Here is a 20142-nt window from a genome sequence, read left to right as displayed (position 1 = left end):
ATGGCAATTGCCAGAATAGCTTTTACCTGTACTTTTACCCATTTATTTATTCCTGATGGCAAATAAAGCTTTATGTTGGAATAAAAGTTTTCTATTTGTATGAAGGTTTAATTGCTTATCACACTTTACCATTTTTTAATTCATCATAATGCTACTCCAAATTTGTGTACTACACTTTTTCAATGCAATTAAAAATAAAAACAACCAGAAACACAATGATGCAGTCTCTCATGTGACTATATAAACCAACTACCACAAACTAACTGCTTTGTCTATCTAAATGACAGCACTGTTGAATCCTCTTCAGTTTATAGGCATCACATGCTTTGCAATGACTAATCTGGAATAGTGTGAATTACAACATGATGAAATATAACTTCCTTTCATTACAGTCATGAAAGCTCACATGCTTAGTCATCATTCAGATGATAAACTGTGGGTTTGAGGGAGCAACGGACATGGAGACTTGAGTGGGGAGGAGGGAAATTAAAAACAGATTGCCAGAGTGTATGACTAAAACAAAGCCCGGGAAAGGCATTGAGTACTGATGAAGAGAGAAGAAGAGGGGGAGTGCATGCTGTCTAGTGAGCTAAAGGGGTGGGGAGCTTTAAAGAGAGCGGGGAGAGAGATTGAACCACCAGGACTTTCACTTTCAGTGAGCAAACTGCCTCCACGCTGTTTGTTCCTTCAGAAGTGCCCTACAACAGATCAAGTGTCCTGCTCACTTGCACACCAGCTGGAAATTAAAGCTCCAAAACAAACTGACTGAAAAGGAAGGAGGAAAATCAAAGCAGAAGAAAAGAGAGAGAAAAAAAACAGGAAACTAAAATCTCACAGGAAAGAGAGGAATATCTTCTTGTCCGTCAGGATTTTTCCATCAGAAGACTGGGAATTTCCAAGTGCTTGACTGGGATTGAGTCAGATGGTCAGAATGGAGAGCGGCTGTGGGATCCAAGAGAAAGAGCAGCAGTGAGAGAAAGAGGAGGAAAGCCACTGAGACCGAGATTCTTCCCTAACCTTTCTGCAGCAATCTGTCGTGCAAAACTACTTGGTTAAGAAGAACATGGGGAATATGGCCCACATTGGCCGGTAGAAGCATGTCACCAACAGGTAACGTGATACGCGTGCAGCACTGACGAAGATCCATCAGTTGCTGCGCGTATTAAATGGTTGTGTCAGAAAGTGCGTTGGTGTTTGCGACATTAAGAGAAGAAAACGAGTTGGTGTTTAGAAAATGTTAAGACTTTTAATGCTCTGAGCCCACACTGTTTACCTTTGCCTTTCAGTGCTGTTACTTCTATCAATATTGACTGTTCAAGGAAGTGGGTGTGATGATTTTATGAAGACGACGATCAGAAATCTTCAAGACTCTATACACATTGAAGAAACGTCCGGATTCGTGAGTTTCGACGTTTAAGAACTATTTTTACTTGACAGTTCGCGATCTGTCCCGTGTGGTTTTTGTACTGACCTTATTATTGTTGATTTGTGGTTTTGGTGACGTCTGAGAAACCCGTGCAATCTTAAATCAATAGTTCGTCTTTATTAAAGGCTTTAAAAACTGACCTTGTAATATATATCTATTGCAGCCACAAGTGTTTCCAAAGAACTACGTTGTGTCTCACTATTTCAACGACAGCGCGCTGTGCAATGAGCCGGTAAGACTGACAGTTCAAAGGGTCAGGGGTGTGATGCTCTTTTTATGATTCAATTCAGGTTATTCAAAAATACAGCATACGTGCAGCGCGGTCACAAACGGTAAATATAATAAACTTAATGAACGTGTTTTGGGTTTTTAGAGTAAATAGGATTTTGATGTTTTATGGGGCCTACTATCAGGAAAGTCCAGATGGTGTAATATTGCGTGGTTGTAAATGAATGAATGGATGAGTCAGTAAATAAATTACTTTTTTTTTTTTAAGTAATGTTAACATAAGTAGCATGAAATTATCTTTTCTTAAAAAACTAAAAAACCTGCAAGTTATATTGTTTTAAATTGTTTGTAATATTGTCTGCAGAATAAAGGTCAGCCTATAACCAAACATACAAATTTTGGACCTCCTGATTATTTTTATGTTTTAATGAATCACCTTTAACTGTAACTCTAATGTTTGAAAATAGTGATTTAATTAATTATGTAATTATGTATTCTATGGTTGGAACTGATGGTTACACCAAATGACATTTTTAACCATTTTGAGTCACAATATGTTGAATATGCTATAAACATTTATTCCCAGATGAAAGCAATAAGTAGATTACATTACTAAGAACTTGTTATTATAACTGAACATGTAATAAACCTAGATTTTCTTCTGCTTTATCATCTCAGCCATACTTATTTGTTATTGAACCAAATATAAAAGGTGTAGCTGCTAATTTTGCTCCTAGTAGCTAAACTTAGAACTACACCTCTCTCTCTCTCTCTCTCTCTCTCTCTCTCTCTGTGTGTGTGTGTGTTTGTGTGTGTGTGTGTGTGTGTGTGTGTGTTTAGTGCTGTGTGTTCAGTGCTGCTGTGTTCCTGTCTAATTCCTGGATTCAGCTCCTCCAGCATCTCAGTAGAGTTCATCTCAAATACAGATTCATCAGCGAGCTGGTTCTCACACTGGACAACATAGCAAAAGAGGTATATTGTAATATACTCTCAGATAAAAAGGTACAAAAGCTGTCACTGGGGTGGGAGCCTGTCAAAAGTTACACTCAAATGTACATATCAGTACCTAAATGGTACATATTTGTTCCTTAAAAAAAAAAAAAAACTATCCCAGTGACAGCTTTTGTATCTTTTTTATAAAAGTGTATTTACACACTATGTTCATACCATACTTCTTGCCACTGTACTATTTTTCCAGATGTTGTATCAACACGTCTTTCTTTCTTGATTGTAGATCTGACTGATTGTAGATCTCTTGTGGTTAGTGTTTTTCTATCTTTTTCGTAAACAGAAAATTCCAGATCGTCCAGATATCTCTGCTTTCCCATCTGTTCAGTCATCGCCTGAAGGTCTTCTCTCCTTCACCTCATCCCTCTTCGCACGATGGCTCATTCTGGATTGTGCTTTTAAAGAGCATCACTGCATCTTCCCTACCCCAAGTGAAGAGGATCAAGAAATTTCACAATCAGACGAGGAAGAGAATGTGGAGAACCATGGACATGTGGATGAGCAGCAGCCTGTGATAGAAGGAGAGACTGGTAAAAGGCAGTTCCACCAGGGTCCGACTAACAGCTATAGTGAGTCACTTTTCCCAGGTTTCTCTTACTGGACTTTTTCTTTTCTATGGATAACAATAAGTCTGATTTGGTAAAAAGTGAGAAATCTGTTTTAAATATGTCACAAAACTTGGCCAAAAGGAAGCTTCACTTTGAATAGGCAGCTGCTGTTTTTTTTTGTTGTTGTTGAGATTTCAGAGAAGTTGCTCTCTGAATACGGTTCATGATTTCTAGATGCATGTTGGAGAAAAGGGATGTTTTGGAAACAGACACATGGCCAATATGACGTTCTCTTTCATGTACGTGTACAATGTTTTTTTTTCTGCATCATGTCTTTGCACTGATTGTTTCTATCACTTATCCAGTTTTCTGTCATATACAGTGAATTATGTGTCCTCCATGATAATTCAGGTTAAACCTGTCGACTGAATGTTTTAACATTGACTGTAGTGAAAAAGTAAAGAATACATGAAGCCAAAAGTCTCCGCTTATCCCTCTGTGTTCAAGAGGAAAAAAAACTACACTCATCTTCTACAGTAAATCCAAACCATATAATACTGTAGCATAGCAACCAGCTTAAGCAAGCTACTTTCTGAAAAGACATTTGCAAAAGGGTTACATAAGTCATGTTTACAAGTATTGTTGTCTTGCCTTACAGAAGGTTACTACAAGCAATGTTTTACTCAAATGAATTTAACAATCTGTCTGTTTTTGGTATAAGTGTTGTCTGTTTTTAAGTGTAGATTTTTATATATAAATAAAATCTTGAAAAAAAAGTCAGAGTTTGCATGAATCGACTGTACTCTTTTGTTTGTCAGAGTGTGTTTATGAGGACTCTTTCTTGTATCAGCTGGATGGAGAGACTTGCAGATGATGGCACAAACAACAGGCCACCACAGAGACCTTTTGTTCACACAATGTTGCTGCTCAACCACAATTTAGCCTACAACTGGTGGCTGGCACATCTCAAAAACACACATAAAACACAATCACACAGTCAACACGCAATAAATTACATCGTAGCTATATATTGTTGATGGATAGTGTTCATAATGATGCAGGATTTGACCCTGTTAAATGTCAGAAATGGGTTTGTTTGGATTAGCACAAATGAGGCAAACCAGATGCAGACTAGCACAGGCCCACCCTGTGTGGAAAAATCATGTGAAATCAGCCTTAACTGGTTTGCTGGTCCATCCTTTACAGTAAGCTCCTGCTAGGCAATGTTGTATTAACCAACAACGAGCAAATGAGCTTCTGTTACAATATTTATAAATTTTTATTCAAGTTTGTTCATAACGCCAACTGTTCATTGTTAGTTTGTTAGCTCAGGTCTATTAAATACTTACATATACAGCTTTGATTTTAATATTAGTAAATGCAGCAACTTAACATGAACTAAGATTAATATACCCTAGACATATTGTTAGTTCATGTTAACTAATGTAGTTAACTATGGATCCATTGTAAAGTGTCAAGACTGGTAATTATATCTCAGTCAAATCTCATGTACAGATTTTTACAGTCTGGTCAATAAAAAAGACAAAAGGTGAGAAGGATTTCTGTAAAAGATTTCTTTGGGACAACAGTTCCCGCGTGCTTTCCAACTCTGTACAGGGTTCAGGATGCGCTTTAAACCACGTGACCTGAAGCGGAAGTCCTCCGCTCTCTCAAAATGTCCGCGGCCGGTGAAGACACGTTGCCTCAGGAGGACGATGAGTTTGAGGACATGGAGGCGAGTGGAAGCGACGAGGATGATATGGAGGGAGAAGGACAGAACGGGGACGGAGAGGGGAAGGTCTATGTCCCCGGTCTGCAGCCGCTTCAGCCGGGAGAAGAGCTGGAGATGGACCGCTCCGCTTACCGCATGTATCACGAGTGCCAGACCGGTCAGTGCTCAACATCACTGAACAGAAACATGCACGAGCGAGATATGGTTTTATGTGCAATGCTAAAATGTAATCATAGTGTTTGAATTACTATATCTATGAGCAGGCAACATATAAAAATGTACCATTGTCTAAAATTAAAATGTTAGGATAGGTTACAGTATTGAGAAATGGATAATTATTTAAGTCTTAGGAAAATAATGGCACAAAATCCTATAGATCCTCAATGTATGCTACATATTTGCATTGCAATAATAATATTTGTAAATAACAATAATATGAAATTATTATTAGTATTATTAATACATGTTGTGCCTTTTTTTAAGGGCAGTTTACTAGTTCTCTTTACAGTAATTTTGACACTTTCTGTTATTTTAATGATGATTCTCGCTGCTGTAATACAGTAGTTGCTTTGGATAAAAGAGTCTACTAAATTACTAAATGTAAATGTAGTACAATTCAAATCTAGCAAAGTAAAATAACAGTACTGATAAACAGTGAACATAAAAGGCAGTAAAACAAACCGTATTGACAAAACAAACATTTTTCCACAAATTAATTAATTGTGCTCAATGAAAATTGAACAATAAATACATGCATGCATCCATACGTGCATACTAAAACAAATAAAATGTCCAAAACTAAGATTAAGGAGTTCTTCACCCAACATATTATTTTTGTGCACAAATTTATTTTTCTTTTCTTTTTTTTTTTTATTCAGTTTTTATTTATTTTTTTAAATTGGTGAAATATGGCCAGGATGGTTTTTGTGTGTGTGTTTTTTTTTATAAAGATTTATTTTTGGTATTTTATTGTGACAGGACAGATCAGAAGTGGGATAGAGATGGGGATGGGTATCGGTGGGAATCATAACAGGACAAACTTGTCAATAACCAGATGTTTTTTTTGCGATACCCGCTGTCTTCTGAAATTAATTTCTAATAAGCAGACTTGTCTTTCCCCTGCAGGTGCCCCATGTCTGAGTTTTGATGTGGTGCGTGATGATGAAGGAGAAGGGCGCGAGCAGTTTCCTCTCTCTATGATTCTGTGTGCTGGTACACAGGCAGACACTGCCTTAAGCAACAGGTACACTGACATGACTGCTGTCAGAGCTTGCTACTTTTATTGTTGTGCAACAATCATCTAATACTTTGGTTATGTTTGGCTTCCAAAGATGATGACATTTTCATCTCTTTCCAGGCTTATTGTGATGCGCATGCACAGTCTTCATGAAACTGACAAAGATAAAGATGAAAATGAAAGCAGTGACGAAGAAAGTGATGACGATGAGGACGAGGAGAAGAAACCACAGTTGGAGCTGGCCATGATGCCACATTATGGTGGGATCAACCGAGTCAGAGTAAGTCTAGTTACTCTCATTAATGTTTTTATAACTCTGGAGAATTAAAGTCTTTTTCCAGTCCAACCAGTTTAATTTTCTCACCCATCATCTAAAGTTATGATCTTCTTTTACTTTAATAGGTGACCCAGCGAGGCGAACAGACATTTGCTGCGCTCTGGTCAGAGAAAGGTCAGGTGGAGATTTTTGACCTCCGACCTCAGCTTGAGGCGGTGCACAGTTCGGCAGCGATGTCAGCCTTCATCAAGCAGCAGAAGGAAGCCACGCCTCTTTTCAGTTTTTCTGGTCACATGTCAGAAGGATTTGCCATCGATTGGTCGCCCAAAGTACCAGGTGTGTAATTTGGATTGTAATATTATATCAAACTTATTTTTCAAAACGAATGTAAAATATTTGTGGAAGTTGTAGTAGTTTTGTTAGAAACCAATAAATATGTTTATGATTATGACATTAAAATATGATAACAAATACCAATGTGCAGTATCAAGCAACATTCATGCTAGAAGCAGATGACACAGAAAGCCTTGCACATTTAAAAGTCCCGTTCTTCATGATCCCATGTTTCAAACTTCAGTTAGTGTGTAATGTTGTTGTTAGAGTATAAATAATATCTGTTAAATTCTAAAGCTCAAACCTAAATGCCAAGCGAGATATTTGATTTAACAGAATTCGCCTACAAAAAACAGTTTTTTTTTTTTTTTACTAACCTCCGCCCACATGAATACACAAACGGGGGCGTGGTCTTGTTGTGCTCCGACAGAGAAGAGGAAGAGTGCGTTTGTCGCCATGTCGTCGAAACGCTGTTATTTTCATCTCGGAGTCCGGTCATCTTTGTTTGAGCGTCCCAGGGACGCTGTACTTAGAGATCAATGGTTACAATTTATGTTGAACTCTGTTGCCGAAAATTATAATCCACATGTAAAACTATGTGCAGCACATTTTGCTGAGGACAGCTTTCTCAATCTCAATCAGTTTAATGCCGGATTCGCACAAAGTTTATTCTTGAAAGATGGAGCAGTTCCCTCTTTGTCTGCAGAAGGTGTTGTTTATTGAACACAACCGGTAAGTGTATTTTATTAATTAAGTTGGTGCGTTTAACAGTTTCTGTAACTTATTACACAAAGGGCAATGCTGTTTAGCTTTGTTAACTAGATGTTAGGGCTGTGCAAAAAAATTGAACGCGATTTTCATGCGCATCTCGTCAGTAAAAACGCTCCTGTGATTATAAGTACATCTCCAGCACATGCTCCTGCCCACTTGCTTCTCAAAACTACACCAAAACTAGTCCAATCACGTTACCAGGAGGGCAGCCTGCTCTCAGCTGCTGTCGAATCACTACACAGGAACCGCTGGCCCAATCAGAACTCCTTACGTATTTCTGAAGGAGAGGCTTCATAGAACAAGGAAGTCATCAGACTGTTTTTATGACAGTGAAAACAGCGGCATACAGATAGGTGAATTGTGTGAAAAATACTGTGTTTTTTTTACACTCGAAACATGAACACGTTATATTGCACACTGTAAACACGATCAAAGCTTCCAAAAAGTGCAAAAAACGGGACCTTTAAGTTACAAATGGCCACATCAATTCTTACATATAAAAAAGACAAGGTGGATGTAACAAGTGAAAACATGGTCTTACGTCCTCCTTACAAACAGATGTCTAGATTAATGGGACTACTGGCTAAGACTCAAGTCATGTCATGTTTCCTTGCCTCAGGACGCCTGGTAAGCGGCGACTGCAAGAAGAACATTCATGTCTGGGAGCCACAGGAGGGCGGGACTTGGAAAGTTGACCAACGGCCTTTCAGCTCACACAGCAAGTCTGTTGAGGACCTGCAGTGGTCACCTACTGAAGCCACAGTATGAGAAAGATTATATTCAAATATTGTATAATGAAAGTGGATGTAATGGTTAAATCAGTGCTTCTCCCTCACCTCCAGGTTTTTGCGTCCTGTTCAGTGGATCAATCCATTCGCATTTGGGACATAAGGGCACCACCTAATTCCATGCTCTCTGCCAATGAGGCTCATTCTTCAGACATCAATGTTATCAGCTGGAACCGGACTGAACCTTTTATTTTGTCTGGAGGAGATGACGGCCTCCTCAAAGTCTGGGATTTAAGGCAGTTCCAGGTGAGCATGAGCAAGACGAAACTAATATTAATGTTTATTTTTCAGCTAAAGCGTTACCAATTAAATCATTAAAAGAAACAAGTCTATCTGGAATCTCCTGAAGAGACAGAAGCATTTCATGCCTGTTTGTTAGCTGTATCGTTATAGGGTGTACCGTTCTAGGGTGTTTCCAAAAACCTACTTGGAAACCACTACAGTGAAATTGTGCTTTTAAAATGAGGATGTAGTTTTATTAATGAATGAATTTTAGAATGTACACCATGCCATTCAAATAATTTAGTTTTCTTATCAATGTGCTGCTTACTATTTTTGTGTAAACTATATATTTTTTTGTGATTATTTGAATAGAAAGTTAAAAAGAGCAGCATTTTTTAAACTGATCTTTTATAACATTCTAAATGTTTTTACTGTCACTTTTTTGATGATAAATTTGTTGTTGCTGTCTGAATAAAAGTATAAATAAAACGTTTTAAATAATAAATCTTTTTTTTTTTTTTTATTGTATATTGTTTAGTTAAATCACATTCGTGTTTCTTTCTTTCAGTCTGGACGTCCAGTGGCCAGTTTTAAGCAGCACAGTGCTCCTGTGACGTCAGTGGAGTGGAACCCTGTTGACTCCAGTGTGTTTGCCGCTTCTGGAGCTGATGATGTTGTCAGCCAATGGGATCTATCCGTGGAGTCATGTGACATTGGAGAACAGGCAGAGGGCTTAAAACAACTACCACCTCAGCTACTGTTCCTTCACCAGGGCCAGAAAGAAGTGAAGGAGCTCCACTGGCACCCACAGATTCCTGGAGTTCTCATTTCCACCGCGCTGTCTGGATTCAACATCTTCAGAACTATTTCTGTTTAACTGTGTGTGTGTGTGTGTGTGTGAGAAGAGGGACAGAGAGAGAGTGGACAGTTTCAGGCAGAAAGAATATACATGTGTATCATTTGAAATGTACATAGATGGATGAATGGTACATCTAGGTTTGCATTTCTTTCATTTTTCTACACCTTCTGGAACCAATATTTCAACTTCTTGAGGCAGAAATACTTATTACTCATTAAGTACTCATTAAAACTCCGTTCTGAATCATCTACCAGTTTGTTGTTTGTGTATTAACTTTATTCATTAGTTATAAGTAACACCAGTATATTTACCGAATATTTACTTTTCCTTGGGTATCCATTCAGTTTAAAAAAAAAAAGACTTCTTTTCTCATAATGGACAAAACAGAGAAAGATATTTTAGTCTTTCAGTCTAAAGCTGCTAAAGGCAGACTGTGGGTTTTAATTATTCAGGCTGACTGCTGGTTTTATGGTTCTAACCATAGTAGCCTTCACACATATTATCATAAACAGAATTTTTTTGTTATTTCTTCATGATAAATAAATGGCAACTAAACTGTTCCTTGTGCATTTTGTCTTTTTTTTCAGTTAACAACTTTAAAGTGTACTAAAGGAAATGTGCTAATCCTAGATAATATGCAAAAGATGGATAAAATCATGTTATATTCAAAAACAGCAAAAATTATACACGCAGTGAGTGCTCTGCATTTTCTTTCAAGACTGAGATGAGTTGACCGACCCTTGCTAGAAAGAGGAAATGGTTTTAATATTGAAGGATACCCTCCAGTGTAAGTACGAAGAAAGGACTTGTTTACATTTTTGTAGACATTTTTGTAAATGCTTAACTCCACTTCCAGCAATTGTTACCTTTTAAACTTTGAACTCTGGACTTGTGCTCATGTATGTTGCATTTGTAGATAGCCAACACCATATACAGCAATTCCATAATGTATAAAATTTATAATTATTTTGAGGTCTTGATCTAAACTATCTTATTTCTATTTATTTATCATTCAATCCACCGATCTGTCAATCCATCCAACCTTCCTGAAGCTATCTTAAGGCTAGATGATCCCACGCTGATGACATTAAAATAAAATAGGAGGGAGTTAAAGATAGTATTCATTTATTTACTTGCCTTTAAAATAAAAAAAATATATCAATAAAAATAGCCTGCTAACAGAAATGCATCTGCCTCCCTTCAACACATTCAAAGAATGCAAAATGCCACAAAAAGTTGAATAAAATTTTAATTACACACTTTGGTCTAGCCCAACATTTTTTCAATTGGCAGAGTGGTTTGGAGTGTAAAATAATCACTGATTGTCTGTTATATATTCTTCAGCATTCAAATCAAACAACTGTGAAAGCATAACAAAAGCAACTGCTTTTAAAAATGAAACTCAACCTATTAAAGCTTTCCATGCTTACTTTTATGGATCTAGCCGAGAACTAGTCAAATAATCAACCAGAATGTTTTCATTCACAGTTTAAAAGCTATATGCATTTTGCAGCTGTTTAGCTTTAAGACTATTTTGTAGTGTGTAACTATTACGTGCATTTCATTTTTACACTTCTTAAATGAGTACATCTCCATAAACAATACACAATGTGATTGCTTATTGCATTTTAAGATATGAATGTATATGTAATGATGAAAACTCCCAGGAGAAAATTCCAGCATTTGTGAATGCATCCAGCAACCTTGCATCTTCCCACAAAAAGAAAAGCTTCATCGTAGGCTTTTCAGTGAAACTAAGCAAGACAAAGTTGAAAAACATTGTCGTGTAAGGCACTATAGATAACCATAATATAAACAATAATTTATAACTTTGTATGTTGTGTTTGGCTTTAAAAGGTCAGCTGTCATTCAAAGCATCACCTTTTTGTTCCATTCTGGTTGAACTGCAGGTTTTCACTCTCCATTGAGATTACAGCTGTGTCCAGTTACCTGAAGAAGGTAAAGTGCCCTATAACGGAGTTATGAACTGGAAAAACTGAACATTTACTGCTCAATTTTATATAGCTGAGACCATGGGAAATGTATGAATAGCTTTGTTCATAGGCTATTCTTTGTAAGACATCACACTGTCCATGGGAGACTTTCAAAATTTGTAGTAAATACAATAAAAACAAAACCGCAACATTGTCTTACTTTCATGGAATAGTTCCAAAATGAGCAAACACCATTGTAAACCTGGAAAGGAAAGTTCCAGATTGTCCAGTTTTTACCTCGAGAAGATATTTTCATGAACTCTCTCTCTATGGATTTTTTTTTTTTAAGAATAATTCTGTTCGTATGTCATGATCCAAATGCCAATGACTTATTTTTGGTCCTCAAATCGCTCACTATGTCCTTTTATAGGCCAATCTCATCATCAAATTCATCCTCAAAAGTGTATCCTTGTTGTCCGTTGGCACCTTCCTCCTCTGAATCTGTTTCTGAAAGATGCTGGTCTTCTCTCCTCCGGTCCAGCGGTGAAACTCCCTCATACTCTGAGCTCCCTGAGGAAGAGAGGCTTGGAGAGTTGTCCTCTTTCTGATTAACCACCTCTGCTTGTCTTGGATCTTGGGTCTCTTGCATCCCCTTATTCGGTCTCAAGCCCATTTCTTCTTCTACTTCCACATCTAGCCCCTCGATTACTTCCTGTCGACCGATGATCTCATCTCGTTTGTCGCTGAATCGCACTTTGGGCCTGAGGCCTTTTGATTTCACACCGTTCACCTCATTCAGCTGCTCATCTCGATGGCTCCCCTCTGTGGTCATACTTTCCATCCTCATCCTCTCGTTCAACTCATTGGCAGCATTCCCTGGTGACATCATCACATCCCTCGAGCTCCTGCTGGGACTAAACACGTCTTCATTGTCTTTGTGAGAACCCATCGTCATACCGTCCATCACTCCCAGGACATCTCCTAAAATCGAAGGCCCTAAATCCAAGTCGAGGTCAAAGGAAGAAACTGAATCGGAGTGCCGGAGCTCATTTGGACCAGTATCTTCTGCGTATTCGATTTCATTGTTGTGGTTCATCTGATTGTCTGTGGTATCTACAGTGGCTCCCATGGCTGGTTGCTGCACCGACGTGGGATTAGGACTAGAGGGGCCATGGCTGGACAGGAAGGAGGTGTCACCAAAAGCGTCTCCACCTCGACCAATGTGCATGGTGTGACGGAAATCACCCAGTGGAGCGGAGATCATGGTGGGGTCCAGCCGCGGGGTTCGAGAAGATGATTTGTGGAGAGGCATGGTAGCAAACTGAGGAATGAAACTGCAAAGTCAGATGAAGGAAAAGGTGGAATAAACATTTAAAGTGCAATAAAATGGTTTATAATTAACCATTATATATATATATATATATATATATATATATATATATATATATATATATATATACACATATATATATATATATATATATATATATATATACACACACACACACACATTTTTTTTTTCTTTTTTTTAGTCCTTGTATGTATACATTTGTTTTTGAATGTGATTTTAGTGGCATTCCTAAATCTCCTATATTCTAAATTAAAATAATATAAATATTCACATTTTATTATATTTAATGTTTATTTTATGCTGTTCACATTTTAAAATATCTTCCCTTATCCAAGTTTTTATTCAGTGGGACTCTGATTTTTAAGGGAGATGTAAGACACGTGTTTATAATACCAGGTAAATTTCCATATTTTATTCACAGTCAGATATGAAATCATTACGTCGCAAAAAAAAAAAAAGCGGTATGATTGCGTAAAGGCTGTGAAAAAGAGGAGCTGACAGACGCCGAAGCCAAGCTCGGACTTGTATGTGCAGCGCGTGCTTAAGTGCATTCTTCACTCGAGCTTTCTCGCGAGGCGAGGTCAAGACACTCTCACAGTCTCAGAGAAACATAATGAACGTGCCCACGGTTTCATCTTTTTAACACGTAATTTGATTTTAAATCTACTATTTAGATTTATGAAAAGACAGGAATTTGACTGTTTTCTGAAGCTCTGAAGGGATAGTTTATTATACTAAAATTATATTTAATTGCTTCGACAAAACATTTTATAAGTAGTTTTATAATTAGCGGGTTTTGTTGTTAAAAAAACATTTTGGGATCATTTGAGAATCATTTTTATAGGAAGAAATGCGTTAAATCGCCATTTGTGTGACCTGAACTATTCATAAACAACTGCAACAGCTGGAAAGCGAATCAGTTCTTGACGCCTTTAACAGGTCTATTGACTTCATGCATAAAATCACATATTCTGAAGCTAGTTCATCTGATGAATACTATAAAACAACTTTTATGCACATTTAATACACATTATAATAACGAAACAGTTTAATTGGAGCCAAGTAAGTTAACTCTTACCAGTGGTCTTATAATTTTAAGCAGAAGACCTGCCTTGTCTGAATGCTTCCTCCTGTCCAATGAAGCTGTATAAAGCAAAAATCAATGTGTTATTAAATATTCCAGCTTAATGCAATGAAGGTCTCCTAAAGTGCAAAGTCTCCAAAAGTGCAAAAGTTACGCGCCCAACTGAGTTATCGAATCGGCTTCTTTTAAAACGACGGAATGAAACTTACTTTGATCACCGCGTGCTTATCAGTGAGGTTGCGCCAATTTGTTATTCTTATAACCAAATGTTTCTTTAAATATCTTTCGCTTTCCCTCTTTTACTGACTTTACTGGCGTCTCTCTTCTCTCCGATATTTCTTTTTTTTCCCTTTAGGGATGGGCGAGGAAGTGACGTGAGTTTTGAATGGGAGCTGGCTACAGCTGTGTTACTGAATCAAAGGACTGACTGACGCAGCCTGTGTATTTTCCCTCTCAGAATAAAATTATTTCACACGGATTTTCGTCTTATTGATGTGTGGATATGGTCCAACCTCACTCAAGTGTAGAATTAGGAGTAATTCAGGAGTAGAAGGGTTGAAGATGAAGAAAGCATATAGGGATTTATATAGGACTATTTGTAGATTGTGTTTAGTTTATTGCCATGGATGAAACACAATGAAACACGTTTTGGAATCCCGTCTGTCAACATTTCAAGCAGAGCTTATCGAATCAACCTGTTCTAAAGCTCTGTTTGTATTTTGTTTTTGTATCTCCATGTAAATGGCTTTCACTATCAGTATTAGAAGTGCAAGGGCCAGGATGATAAAGCTAAAGACCTTTTTTAAGTTCAAAGTTGACCCTGTAAAGCACAACTTGAAAAAAAGAATAGTAAGGGGAAAAAAGAAAGAAAAAAAAACTGTTATATCACTGATTAATCTTATTGTCTTATGATAAAAGCTCTACATCTTTATTGTATATTTAAATATAGGCTAATACATTTAACATGATGTGTCTAATCATACACACACACACTGCTATACTTAAATATACTCAAATAATCTATGAATCAGAGTAAGCATGTAGAAGACTGTGTATAACAGAATTTTCAGTGAAAAATGTGTATATATATATATATATATATATATATATATATATCGACCTTAAAAATTAATGTATCAAACACGAAGCAGTCTTTATAGAGTTAAAATTAATTATAGACTAAAGGCTACAATTGACAGTCTTTCTCCTTTGGTGGCCAAGATTTCCTGCCTGGGAAGAGAATTCAAGGATGCTGCAGCTGAGCCATGAATCACATCACATCACTTCCTCTTTCTTAGCACAGCTTACGTCACACTAAAATACACTATCTCTGGGGTTACTAATACAATGATGAATGCCTGGAAGTATTGCCGGTGTGCGAGATCACACATACTGCCCAGCATTACTGAGTGGTTTACTGGATTAGAGAATCCTTTTACATGAATGAACACAAAATCAATCTTTTACTTTTACAATGCTAAAATACTAAAATAAACATGGATTTGTTTTTGATCTCCTGCAAATTCCCTAGAATACCCGTACACTTAATGCTGTCACATCTTCCTGGTTAAATAAATATTACATAAAAAATAGAACAAATATAATGCTATTTTATATTTTATTAATATTATGGGTTTATATATATATATATATTTAACACTAATTATACATGTCATATTGTTTTTATGCATTTTTATATTTATTCCCAAAATAATAACTAAAGTCAGTAACAATTGCAACAATTACAACAATTTACAATAAGGCTTCAGAAGTTAACATTAGTTAACTACTTTAGTTAATTAGTTAATTACAAAGAATGGACAATAGCCTACTTCTACAGCATTTATTAAACTTAGTTAATAATAATTTTAACATTTACGAATGCACTATTAAAATAAAAAGTTGATTGTTAACATTAGTTTATGCACTTTGAACTAACACTGAACAACAGTATTTGTACTGACTAATGTAAACAAAGCTGAATAGCTACTGTAATAAATGTTCATTGTTTGTTCATTTTAATTAACACATTAAAAGACACCTTATTGTAAAATGTTAACGATATTTATATTTTTTATTTGTGAACTTATAATTAAGCTGTTCTTTTTAATAGTCAACTTATTTTCGGCTCATCGTCATAAAAGCTCTGTAAACACAGTCACAGACAAGAGTCATCAAGCTGAATGCTTAATAAAACTGATGCAGTCATCACGTCTTCATACCATTTCAAGTTTTATTTTGACGTGACAAACTAGTGGTATCTAAGCGGGAGAATTGTTTATTTACTTTATAATTAATCAATAATGCCATTATTTTCTTCATTCAAGCCTAGAGCTTGCACGAAAACAAGAGGCGAGGCGGGATTTATCGCACGAACCAATCACATTCAACCAGAACCTCCTCTCACGCGACTCTCCCACAGAACAGTCATGGCGTGCTAAGGGTCTCTGCTGAAAGTCAATGGGCTGAAGGGAGGCATGACTCCATTGTAACTTTACCTGCGGGTGTCGCTGTTTGACAGTGTTACTCATAAAAACGGAGTGACTTTTATACCTTTAATGCCATATTTAGTAATATTTGCGATTTATGTTAGTAATATCGACATTACTAATTTTGTCATCCAATTTCCAAAAACATTGCCTCCCTTGCCCCCTCGGAGGGAACGCCCATGAAGTAAACAGTGTAGGCTACTTACATTTGAGGTGGAATAAAAGCAATACAGTAGATCTCATTAACACCAGAAAACATAAATATATGTTTAACACGTCAGACCATAATACCACAAGCTTTCGAAGTTGTTTGTTGTTTCTATCTTAAGTAACCATTTTGATGAAAATGTTGCCACCCAGTGGTGTATGCTTAAAATCTTTAGGTCCTTAATTTAATTCAATAAAGTGAGTTAAAATTATATATTAAAAAAAAAAAAAAAAAAAAAAAAAAAAATATATATATATATATATATATATATATATATATATATATATATATATATATATATATATAAAATGTTTCTTCTTTTCATGGTATGTTAACAAAAAAGAACTGGAATCAGTTTTAATTTCACTATATTTGACTAAGCTATTTCCATTTGAAAAAAATCAAGATAATTAAATTTTTACTGAAACGAATATAGGCTATACATAAAATGTAAACAAAACTATAAATGAATATAAAACAAATGTATCTATTTTTGTCTTTTTATGGTTACCTGTTAAAAAAAAACGCAACAGCGACTTTTAATTTGAAAAGCGTCAGCACGTCTCTTCCGTCTAGTGTTGCTGTCTGTTGTGTGTTGGAGGATGTCTGATAACGCAGAGTCTCCTACAGAAACTCAAAAAGATGATCCTTCGATTCAGCATGCTGCCACTGAACAAACTGGAGCGTCGGATGAGAAGAAAAAGAGTATGTTTTTGGTGTTATATTCACGACCAGAGAGACGGTTATACATTAATTTCTAAACGCTGCTGCTGTGTTTATTTGGCGTAGTTTATTAGCGAGCTACTTCCGTGATTTCGCGAAGATTGACTTCTCTGCCAGCCAATGAAGTTGCCGTTTGTTTACAGGCAGCCAATGTCTGGCCAAGCAGGCACGTGCTTTTTTACCTTGACAGGGATAGCAAGAGTTGTCGTTTTTTATGGTTTTAAAGAAAGTTAATGCTAAACGTTAATTCACTTTATGGCCTAAACCATTCTTATAGTTGGACCTTTATTTTAAGTGATATTTTATCAGATATTCAACAATAGGTAATAAGACATCACCGAGTAATAATATTTCACATTTAATTGCGTTGGTATGAACCCCTTCGTGGAACTCAGGGCCTTTATAATTTCTTGTGATGTACAGAGTCATATTCCTGTACATTTTTAGCAGAACCTTGTGAAAAGTTTACTTAATTGTTCTGAATGTGCATTTGTAGTGTACTTTTAAACATAGAGATACTATGATATTAATAAAAATAAATGATTCAAACCTTTTTGAGTTTCTTTTCTTCTGCTGAACACAAAAGAAGATATTTTAGATAATGTGGGTGTCCGAACAGTAGCCAGTGACTTGTATAGTATGGAAGAAAGAAACTCATACAGGTTTGGAACAAGGATGAGTAAATAACAACATAATTTTTACATTTGGATGAACTATCCCTTTAATAAATATGTCCCACACATTGTATAGTTATGTTGTATATGATGTTATTCTCATTTTCTATTTCAGTTGATGTGCTGTTGAAAGCAGTAGGTGATGCGCCTATCATGAAGACCAAAAAATGGTCCGTGGAAAGAGGGAGGACAGTACAGTCACTTGCTCAGTTTATCTCACGCTTTCTCAAACTGGAGGCTAGTGAACAACTGGTATGTGATTCAACCCCACCACCAACACCTCATTACACACACACATATATATAATGTATAGGGTTAAAAGATTTGAAATCCGTTTTGGTGTCTGCATCAAATAATAATAAAAAAAAAAACGATTTTATGTACATAGAAAAAATATTAAATGCAAGTAAAGTTTATATTTGTGTCACATAACTTTTGTCATTCATTGAAACACATTGATTTAAAAATGAAACAACATACTTAATCTGACCTGTTCTTATTAAAATATATAAAGAAAAGTTGATCATTCTACATTTCATTATATAATTTGAATTGCTGACAAATGAGTGGTAAGATGTAGTGGTTTGAAGGATAGTGGCAAAGATAGCTAAAGATTTAAAACTACAATTAGATTTTAAGAGATGCCCTTTCATTAAAAGAGAGTTTTTTTCATGTCATCCAATGATTCTTGATCTGAATATGCCTAACAAGATTCTAATGAAGATTCCTATAAATTATGGTAAAAATGGTATGTATGTAATAGTAATATATGATCAAATTTAACAGGACACATTCTAATAATGTATGGGGGGGAAAAAATCACCTTTTTGTCTTTTGACCCATACATTTTAAATAATTGTTACATAAAATATAATATTTTAATTTTTCAATAATTATAACAAATGTAATATATTCATAAATATATATAATGTATGTCATGTTTTCATAAATATGAGGATGAATCCAATCAATGTCAAATCACTCATGAAATCAAACAGAAAATTTGTTTCTTATTATTTTCTTCTTATCTTTCTGCTCCTCCACCAGTTCATTTATGTCAATCAGTCATTTGCTCCATCACCAGACCAAGAAGTGGGTGTGCTTTTCGAGGTATGATTTTTTTTTTTTGTTGCACATCTGGCTTAGAAAGAAAATAGTAGGTAGACTGAAATTATTTCAGATTGCAATTTTCACAATAGTGCATCCACTGCTGACAAATGGTGAACAGCAAGTATTCTTCTTAAAATGTTTAAAGACCTGCATATTTTCGGACTATTTAAGTAAAATCAAAGCTCCACAAAAATAATAATAATCCAACAATACGTCTGCACAAGTTTTAACTTATAATTTAATAGGTATGCCATAATAATGCAATTTTAGTTTCCTTAATTTCTATGAAGAGACAGTGTGTTTTGCTGATAGACTTGGTAAACCTTGTTGTTTTGCTCTGTTTTACAGTGTTTTGGGAGCGATGGTAAACTAGTTCTCCATTACTGCAAGTCACAGGCCTGGGGATGATTGTGCGACTTCTTTTTCTCCATTTCTCCCTTTCATTTATACACCTGCACACATACAGCATCAAAAACGTCACTCGCACATCATGACTGTTTTTAAAACGTACTGATTTTCCATGTGTTATTTTTTGTAAATAATAAAATGTAAATAACATAGTAAAACAATGCAATGTCTCATGGGACTTTTTAAGTTGGAAATCATAAGTACGCCAAATACTTTTAGCAACAAATTCTGATGCATGTTTTTCATGTTTAAGCTCATGTTGAAGTGATTTAAAAGGACAAGGGAAATATGTGATTCTCAGTAGTGATTACTTTTCACAGGAGGGGTGGGTAATGTCCCAGGACAGAACAGGTCAAATGTAAGGGGTGGTAGAGATGTACAGGGGTGTGAAGAATAGGTGGGACAGAGGGATGTTTAAAAAGGCACGGTGGAGCAATGTTAAAAAAGACCGGCTTGAAAGATGGAGACGGCACTAACAGATGGACTGAAGACGGATTATGGATGCTCTTGGTAGAGTGTGACACCAATTTCCAAGGAAAGGCAGGAAAAGGAGGAGATTGTACCAAAGATTGATTGGGCAGGATTGTACCAAAAAAAGGGGAAAAGCAGAAATAATCGCAAAAGGATAAGGAGGGAAACTGCATGCTGAACCAAAGAGACGAGGACCTTCTGTGTTTAACAGCTGCACAGAAGGTGGAATAAAATACAAATTAATGGATCGAAATAGGGAGT

At 36.1% G+C, this 20142-nt stretch overlaps 4 protein-coding genes across 9 annotated transcripts in view; 3 read left to right on the top strand and 1 right to left on the bottom strand.

Moving 5' to 3' along the window:
* Nucleotides 1-414: 414 nt before the first annotated feature.
* LOC113116343 (uncharacterized) lies at nucleotides 415-3990 on the top strand. 2 transcript variants are annotated; one of them, XM_026284443.1, is made up of 5 exons: nucleotides 420-1110; nucleotides 1287-1399; nucleotides 1590-1658; nucleotides 2495-2626; nucleotides 2946-3990. In XM_026284443.1, exons 1-5 carry the CDS (start codon nucleotides 1098-1100, stop codon nucleotides 3303-3305), a joined length of 687 nt encoding a protein of 228 aa, XP_026140228.1. In that variant the 5' UTR covers nucleotides 420-1097; the 3' UTR covers nucleotides 3306-3990. The 2 variants fall into 2 exon arrangements, with proteins under 2 accessions (XP_026140229.1, XP_026140228.1); XM_026284444.1 differs by lacking the exon at nucleotides 1590-1658 and having other exon boundaries at nucleotides 415-1110.
* An 868-nt stretch (nucleotides 3991-4858) lies between these two features.
* The window catches only part of LOC113116336 (glutamate-rich WD repeat-containing protein 1-like), a 30170-nt gene continuing 14886 nt past the window's right edge, over nucleotides 4859-20142 (top strand). Inside the window, exons 1-7 of one of the 2 annotated variants that reach the window (XM_026284432.1) lie at nucleotides 4859-5099; nucleotides 6068-6185; nucleotides 6300-6459; nucleotides 6582-6792; nucleotides 8180-8322; nucleotides 8403-8594; nucleotides 9139-9470. In XM_026284432.1, the coding sequence (XP_026140217.1) occupies nucleotides 4886-5099; nucleotides 6068-6185; nucleotides 6300-6459; nucleotides 6582-6792; nucleotides 8180-8322; nucleotides 8403-8594; nucleotides 9139-9447 (1347 nt within the window). In that variant the 5' untranslated portion in view covers nucleotides 4859-4885 and the 3' untranslated portion in view covers nucleotides 9448-9470. Of the gene's footprint in view, nucleotides 5100-6067; nucleotides 6186-6299; nucleotides 6460-6581; nucleotides 6793-8179; nucleotides 8323-8402; nucleotides 8595-9138; nucleotides 9980-20142 lie in introns of those variants that run through there. The other variant, XM_026284431.1, reaches the window with a different exon arrangement.
* Nucleotides 10538-14167, bottom strand: LOC113116337 (uncharacterized). 4 transcript variants are annotated; one of them, XM_026284434.1, is made up of 3 exons: nucleotides 14008-14167; nucleotides 13793-13857; nucleotides 10538-12697 (listed from the first exon to the last, which is right to left on the bottom strand). In XM_026284434.1, exon 3 carries the CDS (start codon nucleotides 12673-12675, stop codon nucleotides 11788-11790), a length of 888 nt encoding a protein of 295 aa, XP_026140219.1. In that variant the 5' UTR covers nucleotides 12676-12697; nucleotides 13793-13857; nucleotides 14008-14167; the 3' UTR covers nucleotides 10538-11787. The 4 variants fall into 4 exon arrangements, with proteins under 4 accessions (XP_026140219.1, XP_026140218.1, XP_026140220.1 ...); XM_026284433.1 differs by having other exon boundaries at nucleotides 10538-12684; XM_026284435.1 differs by having other exon boundaries at nucleotides 13826-13857.
* On the top strand, nucleotides 17069-19571 carry atg12 (ATG12 autophagy related 12 homolog (S. cerevisiae)). The gene is made up of 4 exons (XM_026284438.1): nucleotides 17069-17200; nucleotides 18008-18144; nucleotides 18940-19002; nucleotides 19351-19571. The coding sequence occupies exons 1-4, from the start codon at nucleotides 17098-17100 to the stop codon at nucleotides 19408-19410; spliced, it is 363 nt and encodes a 120-aa protein (XP_026140223.1). The 5' UTR covers nucleotides 17069-17097; the 3' UTR covers nucleotides 19411-19571.

Source organism: Carassius auratus, chromosome 16 (genome assembly GCF_003368295.1).
Source record: "Carassius auratus strain Wakin chromosome 16, ASM336829v1, whole genome shotgun sequence".
In the NCBI taxonomy this organism is placed as follows: domain Eukaryota; kingdom Metazoa; phylum Chordata; class Actinopteri; order Cypriniformes; family Cyprinidae; genus Carassius; species Carassius auratus.
This window is presented reverse-complemented; position numbering and strand designations above follow the sequence as displayed.

Coding starts and splice junctions, on each gene's coding strand:
- LOC113116343 (XM_026284443.1), top strand. Junction 1,659..2,494: donor GCGCGCTGTGCAATGAGCCG/GTAAGACTGACA, acceptor GTGTGTGTTTAG/TGCTGTGTGTTCAGTGCTGC. Junction 2,627..2,945: donor TGGACAACATAGCAAAAGAG/GTATATTGTAAT, acceptor TTTCGTAAACAG/AAAATTCCAGATCGTCCAGA.
- LOC113116337 (XM_026284434.1), bottom strand. CDS start 12,675: ATGCCTCTCCACAAATCATCTTCTCGAACCCCGCGGCTGGACCCCACC.
- atg12 (XM_026284438.1), top strand. CDS start 17,098: ATGTCTGATAACGCAGAGTCTCCTACAGAAACTCAAAAAGATGATCCT. Junction 17,201..18,007: donor GTCGGATGAGAAGAAAAAGA/GTATGTTTTTGG, acceptor TTTCTATTTCAG/TTGATGTGCTGTTGAAAGCA. Junction 19,003..19,350: donor AAGTGGGTGTGCTTTTCGAG/GTATGATTTTTT, acceptor TCTGTTTTACAG/TGTTTTGGGAGCGATGGTAA.